This window comes from Protopterus annectens, chromosome 2.part1 (genome assembly GCF_019279795.1).
Source record: "Protopterus annectens isolate FY-2018-M chromosome 2.part1, PAN1.0, whole genome shotgun sequence".
NCBI lineage: Eukaryota > Metazoa > Chordata > Ceratodontiformes > Protopteridae > Protopterus > Protopterus annectens.
Window position 1 is genome coordinate 675114634 of NC_056729.1, and position 12127 is coordinate 675126760.

Consider the following 12127-nt stretch of genomic DNA (forward strand, 5'->3'; position numbering starts at 1 on the left):
ACTAGAGAAGGTGTGGCGACTTAAATCTTTCATGCCCAGCCAGTGATATCACCATACAGGGCAACCTACATTCAAGGGGGAATAAAGGCTTACCTCAGTGGGAGCTCTTAACACTGAAGGGGTGAAGACGCTGAAAGAAGAAAGTCATGAACTCCTCAGTAGACACCAGACAAAAAAAAAAAAATAAGTAGACACTTAGAAAGGGAAGGGAGATAGACCACTGAGAAGCATGCTCCCTATGAACTCATCAGTAGGTTCCAGTCAACAGAAACCAGGAAGTGGAGACACAGAAAGGAAAGGGAAGGGAGATGGACTAAACCGAAGCAGGCTTCCTAGCTCTGAGAATTGTGGGGTGGGTTGGTGGCTGCCCTACTACAGAAGTAGCAAAGCGAAGAAAACATGAAAGGTACCTAGAAGACATAGAAGTCTCCCCAGTTTAATCCTCAACACTGGCTTCCTTGCAGGAGTAGAAGAAGAAATGGCCACATCTATGCTCCAGACAGAGAAGAAGAGCCATGGGGGTAACCATCAATGGAATGTATGTGACCCCTGCTCTTCTGTCCAGAAACCACCTATCGAGTGGAGGAATACTGCTTCTTAACCAGGAAACTGGTCTGCAGGGTCAGATTCCTTGTCAAAACAAAAATGCTCCTGTTAAAGTGGCATCTAGAAGGAGGGCTGTACAATCAGTCACCTGTCCCTGAAATGAAAAGCCACTTGCTTTGTCTGAATGAGATGGCTGCTACCCTACCTAGGATGTCCACTGCATTCAAAAGACAGTAAAACAGGTAGAAATCAGTCACGGCCACAAAGACCAGGGACAGGAAAAGAGCCCACCTGATCTCAGATTCAGGTACGATATACACTAGTCAGCCTGTCCTGACTCAGTAAAGAGGGACTGAATCCAGGGCAAGTGGAAGCCATAATAAATGGCTCTAAGCCCCATGGCACAAGAGTGAAGTTTTCTGTCCATTACCTTACCCCCTGAGCCATCATGTCTGCTGGTAAGATTTAGGCATCATAAGATGTCACAGCTTCCCCATGGCCCACCAAAATACAACTGGGCAGCTTACTATGAGGTGAAACAGGAAGCAGTATATAAATTGTTTTTATCTATTCAAGATGTGGCAATGTACTGCATTGAAACTCCTTGTAAATCCCAAAGCCTACAAAAAAAAATCACAATTAGAAGATAATTCTGGATAGTAGCAAATAGATTTGCTACTGTAGTGTAATTTTACTGTTAAGAGTTTAACAGACCTTACAGAGAATTCAACTGTCAAGGCTTTTTTTGTTCAATGCATGACATTATTTATACCCTCTGAAAAATAAAACCATTACCCTGTTCTATTCTGCTTCAAACGATCTAGCCTAGTACAGTCCTTTCAGCATTACTACAGACTTTATGTCACTGGTTTTGTTTTAGATCTTGAGCCATTGTCAAACATCATGTAGTATGAACAAGATACATATGATACAATTATTAACTTAAATTCCAAGGGTTATGTCTAAACTTTTCACTCATTCTTTCATTTACCAGTGACCTAGTCCAACAATAGTTCTTTGCTCGGCTAAAAGAAGCACCCTGCTTCTCAAAGCTACCCCCTTCCAAAGCCAAGTACGAGGAAAAAAGGTATTCATCCCCCATAAATAAATGCACTCTCTTCACTTAACATTTTAAATCTCATTCACTAATGCCTCGGGATCAAAGCACAGGACATATGATTTAATCTGCTGCCAGTCAAGAAATCTGGTGCATGTTCTTAACTAGGCCTGACTCTCTCTGTCTCTCTATCTACATACCTAGCTTCTCAAATCCTTACTGATTTCCAAACTATGTAACTCATTGCCTGTTTCTTGCCTGTACCATTTTTGTTTTTTAAATCTAACCCAATGCAGTGGTGCAGCGGTTGCATTGTCGCCTCACAGGAAGAGGTTCTCCAGTTCTATTCTTGGATGGAGTGTCTTCTGTGCAGAGTCTGCATGTCCTCCCTGCATCTGTGTGGTTTTCCTCCGGGTGCTCCAATTTTCTCCCACATTACAAAGACTTGCATCTGGAGTGTTTCTTCCTGGGCCTCTGTTGAAAACTGGCTTCGTTCCAAGTCGGACTTTCCCAGTAAATAAAAGTTAAATAAATAAATAAATAGCCCTACACCATCTCATGGCTATTCCTTATCGCACCAACCTTTAAACTCCACAATGAATCTCTAAATGAAATCGGATCTCAGTTATCGCTCATATCCTTCACATTACCCAAGGCTCATATAAAATCCTTTTTCCAGTGCAACACTTTTACAGATGGCACTTCAGTACTGCAGCTTATTCTGCTCTTTGGCCTTCGCTTTGTGAAAATATTTTACAGGAGTCTGCATATATCTTTTATATCAGTATATACAGCACAATTTATGCTGCAGTATCAGTGGTGCAACAGGTAGCACACACTCCTTTGGTGCAGAAGGCTGTGGGTTCAATTTCGACGCCATAAAGATCAATAAAGGGGGTGTGTGTACTACTGAGTGTGCTGACCTTCGGATATGAAGTTAAACCAAGGCTCCATCTGCTTGTGTTGGTAGCAGCTCAGGCAGATGTAAAATATCCCATGGCAGCTACCGAAAAGAACAGGGGAAGTTCCCCACTGCCCTGGCCAAATTTCCCCTAGTAGTATAAATACCGCCTCAGGTCTGCCTGAAAAGTGGCTACTAACCTAGTGAGACTAACCCAGATAACAAAGGATCGATAAATAAATAAAATATCATGGCAGTAGTGTATTTTGGTCCATCCCTATGATTTCAAGTTCAGGTTTATTATTATAATGCTTAAGAATTAATGTTACATCTTTGCTTCTATACCGTAATTCCTTCATTTTCCCTGCATTTTTGTTGCCTGCTCAAGAGTGGTGCACCCCTCTGGGAATACATCTCTAGCATACTTTAAACATGTAATTATAAAATGTCATTTACATTTTTCTTTCTCTGTCACATCACAATTACAATGACGTTACAAAGCAGTCCAGCCAGCATTATAACCATAAACTACTCCAACTGCATTAAAAAGCATGCCAAGTATTAGTATATAAAAGTTTCAGTGAAGATACCGAAGTATCACACCAAAAGTTCTAAACAAATTGGTATTTTCATGTGTTGATATGCACAACCAGTAACTTTGAGCATATTAACAAAAAGCAAACAGCAACATTAAGAATATTCCCACTTACATGCATAATACTGCCATTTTAAAAGCTAGAATTAATTTATAGAACTTACATTGTTATCCTGGTGGTAATAAGAGAGGACTGGGAAGCGGCCTTTGCTCCTGAACTTTGAGCTTCCTACGACGACTGGTACACTTGCTGACTTGGGAATGTGAAGCTCTGTCGGGTAGGTGTCACATACCTGTTTTATAACAAATATACTATTAACTTTAGCACCTATACTCATAAGCATCAGACAAATAAAACAAGATGTACAAACCACAAAGAAGGTTAACAATGACATGATGAATAAGTTATTTCAGCATGTTTTTGTTTTAAGCAATTCAACTTCCATAAGAGAGCAATTATTAATTTGTTAGCTTTTTAAACAGAGCAGAATTACAACAGTCAGTGGGTATGAAGAACTGACAAAAAGCATATCGGAATGCTGAACATTACTGCCCTCTGATACAAAAGCAGGACATCAGTCTGTGCCGGTGGCATTATGGGTTTGGGGAAGTGTCAAGACTACTGTAGGGATGGAGGGGAACCACTGTCAGCAGGAACTATTATTTTACCTGCATGGAGGGTTGGAATACTGCTGCCAGAGGATGGGACAAAGTCACAAATAGCAGAAGAGGTAAAAGTGTGCAAAAAAAAAAATGCATACCGTGTGACTGTCACTAAACATCAGTAAGTCAAAGTATACCAGAGAGGAGAAATGTCTTCATATAGACAGGATACAGAACAAATGGACTAGTCATTTTCCCTAGCTCTTAAGAGCCACAACATGTTAAGGATTCTCCCTGCTTATTGGAAGCACTGACCTTTTTTTCTTTTTACTTATTTATTCTGTTTTGACAACAAAACATTTTGTATTACAATGAATGCCAAGTATACATTAATGTAATTGCCCATTAAAGGCTGATATGCATGGATTAAAATGATTGCATAAAACTGACATTACTCGTTGCAGCATACAGAATTCTAAAAGAAAACAAAGTAACAATGCTATCTATTCTCACTAACTGCTCTATACAGGTAGTACATTGTCAATCATTATGGGTAACTTGTCCAAATCTATAATGTAAGTATTAGCTAAACGTTACCCAGAATATTCATACATAGTTGATATCATAAACCATCAGGTAAAAACTGAAATACAGAATAGGTGAGTATTCTAGAAATTCAACTGGGGCAGTAAGAAAGAAGAGAAAGAATAAGAAAATAAGGATGATTAGAGGTTGACCTTATTATGACTATAATTATAGGAGAAAGTTTTCAAAAAATTACTACAAAATGACAGTCGATAATCTGGTAATTCAGACGCCCTTTAAGATTTACAGTACATACTCCTGTGTTTTTTGCAAACTTTGTAGATATATCAACAGTGAATGTTTGGTCACCAGTAGTTGATAGGACCATATTACTGGTGTAATGAAAAGATTTATATGCAATTCTAGTTGGGTGGTCTGTTTTGTTAGTTGCAATTTCTATAGTGCTTTTTATGTTGGAAAAACTATAAGCATTTGAGTAACATACATCTTAGCACTTATGTAATATAAAGACATTTAAAATTGAAAATGCATTGTTTAAGCATTTGTGTTCCTGTACAGATTTTAACACATTTTTAGGTTCATAGTTAGATACTAGATTAATGACCACCAGGGCCTTTGTAAACCTAGCCATGCAGTCCAACCCAAATGTGTCCCTATGTATCATGGGTGTTTATTAGGAGAGAGTATGTTTGCTAAAATTTTAATGCAAGTGGCCATGTTTGGGCATTATTGCCCGTCTCTGTCAGAGACATGGGGGCCAGACCCAGGGTGAATTTCTGATTTCCCATCATTGTGTAATAGATAATGTCAACTTTTCTTTAAGAGGAGTGACAATGAGTGACATTAATAATTTATTGGACAGCAGAGTAGATTGGCAGCTGAGACTCAATGTGTGGATTTATCCAGGAATAAATTAATCTATAAGTCTACACAATAAAGTACAGGCTTTATCTTTAAAAGTTAATGGATAATGTTCTTAGTATGATTTTAATTGGCTCGGGGGTTAATGTGATTCAATATGGTGTACTTGTAATAGAAGTACTGTCTGTTTAAAAACAAGTACTGAAGTCAGTGGTTTGGCAAAAGTGCTAAACAACTTGAGAAATAACTTCTGAAATAAATTTGTGGTAGTGTTGTTCTTTTGTCCAAGTTCGACTTTATTTTCTGCAATTAGATTACCTCCTTGAGAAGTTGTCTGCATATGTGGCACTTATTCAGAAATGGCTTCCTTGTTCTTCCATTTTGCTATTAAATATTCAGCATTATAAACAGGTGGCAGAGTCTACCAACATTCAGACACAAGTGGAGGTTTTGTGCTTTTCCAGGTGTCTTGTAATGGATTTTTTGGCTGCCAATATCATAATTAGGACAACTGGCAGTGGGAAAGTACCACTTGGGTTGATAACAAAGTCTTCCCTGTCTCCACTGCTTACTGGATAAATGGCACCCATCTTTCTGAGATTGTGCAAACCAATGCAGGAGTTGCAGTCCTTCCACACTCTGTGCAGTAGTAGGCAGGTATCTGTCTGGTATCATGAGCACAGATCTTTCTGAGGGCTCTCTTATCCTCTGCTCTCCTTGTCAAGGTTGTTTCATACATAGCGAGAGCTTCCTTCATTTCCTGTTTCCAGGCAATCTTGTCTGAGTCGAGAGAATACTAGTTGCTCACACTGATGGAGAGAGCACTGAGGTCATGCTTGCATATGTCCATGTAGCACAATTTGGGTCACCCTTTTGGCCTCTTTCCGGACTGCATCTCTCCAAAAAGGAGGTCATTTGGTATCTGGCCATCCTTCATGTGTGAGACATAACCCAACCAATGCATACATTTCTATTTCGGGAGGGTAAACATGGAGGTAGTAGTGCCTGTCCTCTCAAGCACTATGCTGTTGGGAATCTGGTTCTGCCATGAGATAGCTGGTATGCCCCTAAAGAAGCACACATGGAATACATTGAGCCACTGTTCCTGTTTTGAGTGCAGAGTCCATGTTTCACTGGCATACAGTAATGTGCTTAAAACACAGGCTGTGTGAACCTGCACGTTGGTATGCACAGTCAGCTTATTTGTCATCCATACTCTCTTTGCCAGAATGGAAAACATTGTGGCAGCTTTTCCAATGTGCTTGTTGATCTCGCTATCAAGTGACAAGTTGTCAGAGATTGTACAGCCTAGGTACATTAACTCATGGACAACCTCCAGCTCAGTCACTCACCATGACTGATGGCTCAATGCCCACATTTTGGCCCATCACCTGGGTCTCCTTTGAACTGATTGTGAGGCCAAATTCAATACATGCATCCACAAAGCAAGTCATATGTGATTGAAGTTCTTGCTGACTGTGAAACACAATAGCTGCATCATCAGTGAACAGGAACTCCCTTAGATGCTTCCTAAGCACCCTGGTCTTTGATCTAATTCTTGACAGTCTGAAGAGGTCGCCACAAATTCTGGTTTGGAGAAAGATACCCTCTGTAGTAGTTCCAAAAGCAAATTTCAACATAACTGAAAAGAAGATACCAAACAATGTTGGAGTCAGTACACACACCTGCTTTACTCCACTGAGATCTCAAAAGGTTCTGATGTGGATCCGTTGTACACGATGATCCCCTTCATGTCTTCATGGAAGGCCCTGATAAGGCTAAGCAGTACTGGAGTACAACTGATCGCTGCCAGAATTTCAAACAGACCCTTCCTACTGATGAAGTCCAATGCCTTGGTCAGATCACTGAAGGCAATATACATGCACTTTTCTTGTAGTTGCCTAACAGGGAAAAACATGTCTACAGTAGACCATCCAGCTCTGAACCCACACTGAGAGTTTGGGTAAACTCTCTCTGCAAGAACGCGAAGCCTCTTAAGGGTAACATGTGCATACACCTCCCCCACAGTACAGAGAAGGGAGATGCCACAACAGTTGTTACAATCAATCACTTTTCTCACCCTTATTCTTACAGATAGCAACTATGTTAGCATCCCTCACATCTTGTTGTACACTACTTTCTCTCCAGCATTGGCAAAGTATTGGATGCAGCTCTGAGATTAGGATACCTCTAGCACAATTAAGGAATTCTGAGGGAATACCATCTTTCTGGGGGCTTTTCCTGAACAGTGTGTTTTTAGTGCTCCTCCAAGATGGGCTTAGCATTGAGTTCAGTCATAGATGGCAGCGGCTTGATGGCATTCTCTCTCCTTAACTATGGTCTCTCTGGCATACAGCTGTGAGCAGTGTTCCACCTAGCATTCCATCTGCTTGGTTCTGTCCTTTAAGACCTCGCCTATGGCGGACTTAAGTGGGGTGATTTTCCATTGTGATGGGCTGATGCCTTGCTTAATCCCACTGTACATTCCTCGCATGTTACCAATGTCCATGGCCTGCTGAATCTTGAAGCAAAGTTGGAGCCAATAATCATTTGCAGACTGCTGAGCTACCTGTTGCATTTGAGTCTGAGCACACTGGAGTGCTGCAAGTTCTCCTCATTGGGTGAGGACCTGTAGGCAGCCAGTGCCAGTCTCTTATTTTCAATCAGGGGTGTCAGCACTTCAGTGTGGGCTTCAAACCAGTCAGCACACTTGACGGTCTTCTTCCCAAAGATAGATATTACAGTGTTACAGATAACATCCCATAGTTTTTCCTATCATGTTGGTGTCAGTATCATCCAGGCGGAGAAAAGCCTCTTAAAGTGCTTGAATAAACTTCTGTACTTTTGAAGGGTCATGAGTCTTGCCTATGTCAATGTGTGGCCTCCCTTACTTTTTAGAGGGAAAGAACCTTTGTGTCTGGGTGTTCACTTTACAGCACATGAGCAAGTGGTTGGTATCATGTTACCCTGATACTACCCTAAACTGCTGCGTTTGGTGAGGACAAGGTCAATTTGGTACCAATGTTTCGATCTTGGGTGCAGCCATGAAACTTTGTGCTGAGGTTTGACATTAAACATGTTGGATATACAGAGGTCATATTGGGAACAAAAGTTCAAGGAGACGCCATCCATTTTCATTCATCTTTCCTGTTCCAAAATGTCCCAGAGAAGATGGACAGCTGTGATGGTCATTGCCAATCTAGCATTGAAATCATCAAGAATGAATAATGGCTCATGGGAGGAACCTCACTGATGGCAGCACTAAGTTCATCATAGAATTTGTTCTTGATTTCCTGGGTAGAAGTTAAAGTAGGAGCGCTTATGCTGAAGATGTTGACCATGACCACTGGTGTTTGTAGCTGAATTTTCAGCAGTCTCTCATTTGCCATATTAGTGGGGTGCTTGCGGATAGGCTTCACTGTGTCTGGTTCCTCCCAGGCCTGGCGGGAAACTAAATCTATCAGTTTATCCATCTGGACAGACATCCAGTACATACATGGGCCAGCCCTGAAAGCCTCCAGGAACACTGATTAATCCAACCTTTCTGACTAAGGAGTTATAGGATGTCTCTGAAAGAGACATTGTCAGGTGGTGATCAGTGCAATTCTTCTCCCTCATCAAAACTGGTGTCCTCCATGACAGACTCCATAGGGGAGTCTATGTGCTTCCTTTTAAACTTTTTCTTCCAAGGGACCTCCTCCGTGGTGTGTTCTGGGGAGGTATCAGAAGACAGGAGGCTCCTTGAGGAGAAGTGGTCTAAAAGCTCCTAGGGGCGAGGCTAACCAATGTCAGATATGATGATCTTGGTGCTCAGAACTGATGAAGGACAGGGCAAACCCTGGCTATAAGATGGCTTTCTGATCCTAGAGAAGGCTTTTTCTGCAAACTGGAAGGCTGACAGACTTGAGGAAGCCCTCAGTCTTAGAGCCAAAGACACAGCAGGATGGACAGCAGAGTTGACTATGGATGTGAGGCCTCCCAACAGAACTGGACCCGAGCTGTCAAGAGCCAAAGCACCAAGGAAAGTGACGAATCTGAAAGTTTGAGCCAAAGGCAACCCCCTAGAGTAGGCACTGATGTCTCGGATCTGGGACGTGTTCTGATCTGACAAAAACAGAGCAGGGCTAGTCAGGGAAGTAGCCCGAGTCTATGAAGGGAGCTTCCTCAGATAAGACATTGACTCTCTCTGAAAACCAGGATCCTCGGTTTCTGAAACTAAGGGACAGATCAGAAAAGGAGTCTGCAAAGTAGGAGATGTGGAGCACTCATGGATCCAAGATGGGACGAAGATGGCAATACCCGATCTGAATCTGCACCCTGAGGAATTTCCACATCATCCTGTCTATAACTGTTTCAGTGAAGCTTCAGGAAAACCTGGAAGAAGATGCTGTGAAAAGCATGCCTGGATTTCACAGGTGTCTTGAAAACCTTAGTAGGAAGGGCTGGAGAAACAGGTTCAATTTGAAAAGCTGGTGGATGGCTCCTAAACATGGGATCTGAAGCCTTTGACTCCGAAGATGTAAATGGAGTAGGAGAGCCTAAAATAAGTATAGGACCTTCCTGATCCAAGGCCCCAGGACCCAAAAGGGACTTTGATCCACCTGGGGCCATAGCAATAGGGTCTGATGGGGTCTTTGGACTTGACAATACACTAGTACTGGTATTCAAGGACAATGGATACAAAGAGGTTTTGGATTCTACATAGTTTTGGTTGCACTCAGATCCAAAGAGGTCCGATCAGAGAGTCTTAGTCTACTCTGACTAGGCTCCGGCAACTCTCTCACAGTAGAGAGAGATCGTTTGGAGCAGACATGTTTTGAGGGGGCCTGAGTCCCTGAAGAACAGGACAGAGGTAAAAGGCCTTTTTAGTATCAATTTATTTCTATGGTCGGCCAATGCCCAAGGGTTAAAGGCTGCATACACCAGACAATTGTGTCCAAATGCCCTGGTCCTAAACAGTAGACACACGTCATGTGGGCATCAGAATTTGGGATCTTATGCCCACAAGAAGTGCATCACTTAAAGCCTGTTGGCTTGTCGGCCATGTGGAAGCTAGAAACTTTACTGTCAAAAAGGAAAAAATCTAGAACAGTCAACAACAACAACAGAAATAACTCTACTTAAACCACTTTAACTATCTAAACCTTTACATTTTTAAACTTTTGAACTTTTTTTTTTTAACACAGATAAAGATAAAGGAGTGCCAAAGGCACAAAAAACAGGCAGAGAAGGAAACTAAGTCCCAGATGCCTGTGAAAGTCTAATAAGGGAGGGGAGGAAAAGAAATACCAGTTGAACAATTATATACATGTATATATAAAAGTTCATAACATTTTTCACAAAAAGGACGTCTCTCAACAGAAACTGCCTGAGACTCAGAAAGTACAGTTGTGTACACTTATGTAAATGTAGATGTTAGAGTGTATTCACTGTTGCACTCATTACATTTGGGTAATCTGCTGGCAGGTTGCCCTCAGTCAGCCTGAATTCCAAAGTCTTGGGTCCTGCTTCGGTTGCTGTCTCCTCTTCCATGACGTCAGGTCATCAGGGGTATAAAACAAGCAGCCAATGCAATTTTCTTTAGTTTTTCTTGCCCCAGATGTCAGGTGCCCCCAAAAAGGTAGCAAAAATATATATGCATAAAAACTATATATACATGCATCAATATAAACTTTACCTTCATCTACAAGCAAATACACCACATAGGTTGTAGAAGATAGAGAAGGAAAGATAAACTCCAGAATGAAAGGGGGATGGCAGGCGGGTAACCTGGACTGCAACAGTGAATACACTCAAACATCTACATTTATGGTAAGTGTACACAACTGTACTATGTTCTTAGTGTTTCACTGTTGCAGTCATTACATTTGGGTAGAATCCCACAGCTATGGTTGGGAGGCTGGAGCATTAGGTGCAGCTATAAGGCCCTGCAGAACTGCAGTGGCAAAGCCTGCCCTGGACTTAGAGTAGAGAGGCAAATGATAATGCTTTGTAAAGGTGTGAACAGAACTCCAAGTAGCAGCCTCTAAAATGTCTTTAGTTGGTACTCCTCTGAGAAAGGCTGCTGAAGTAGCTGCAGCTCTGGTGGAATGAGACCTAATGCCCTTGGGCACAGGTTTACCATGGTGTATGTAGCAGAAACGAATGCAGTGGCTTATCCACTTTGAAATAGTCTGCTTTGAAATAGCCTTTCCTTCTAATCCTGCAGCATATGTCACTAGTAATTGCTCAGTTTTTCTTACAGCTTTAGTCCTGCTCAAGTAGAATCTTAGCTGTCTGTGTATGTCCAAGGAATGCAGAATTCTCCCCCCCCTTGTTCTGCAGATTTGGATAAAAGGTTGGCAGATGAATAGTTTGGCTAAGAGCCACACTGGAAACCACCTTAGGCATAAATGTTGGATTTGTCCTCAGAGACACCCTGTCTGGGTGAAATATGATAAAAGGTTCCACAGCCATGAGGGCCTGTAGCTCTGAGACTCTTCTTGCTGAAGTGATTGCTAGTAACAGATCTGTTTTCCATGAGAAGAACTTTATATCAGCAGTAGCAGCTGGTTCAAATGGAGGCAGGGTGAGCTTTTCCAACACATAATTGTGGTCCCATGCAGGTATTGGTGATCTTCTAGGAGGCCTTAAATTTTTGGCTCCTCTAAGATACTGCTTTAGTAAAGGATGAGAAAAGATTGGTGGCTCTGTATTGTAATGAGCCGAAATGGCAGAGGCATGGATTTTAATTGATGAGAAAGATAGGCCTTTGTCAAGCATCTCAGTCAAGTATTGTAATATCTGAGGAATATTTGGTTATGCTGTATCAGTTTCTTGTGCTTGATTCCAAGCACAGAATCACTTCCATTTATCAGCATAAGATTTTCTAGTACTAGGCCTTCTGGCTTCCAAAATGACATCCAGCACAGCTTTACTGAGAGGTGTTGTCTGTATAACTACATGATCAGCCATGCAGCCAGGTTCAGTGTCTGGAGTTGACTGTGCAGGATCTGACTGTTTTGCTGGGACAGTAGTT

The 12127-nt window shown here is 41.7% G+C and overlaps 1 protein-coding gene across 1 annotated transcript in view; it reads right to left on the reverse strand.

Annotated features, from left to right (window-relative positions):
- MTMR7 (myotubularin related protein 7) overlaps positions 1-12127 on the reverse strand; it is a 901754-nt gene that overhangs the window by 549621 nt on the left and 340006 nt on the right. Inside the window, exon 5 of the mRNA XM_044062411.1 lies at positions 3264-3392. Coding sequence (XP_043918346.1) covers positions 3264-3392 — 129 coding nt within the window. The remainder of the gene's footprint in view (positions 1-3263; positions 3393-12127) is intronic.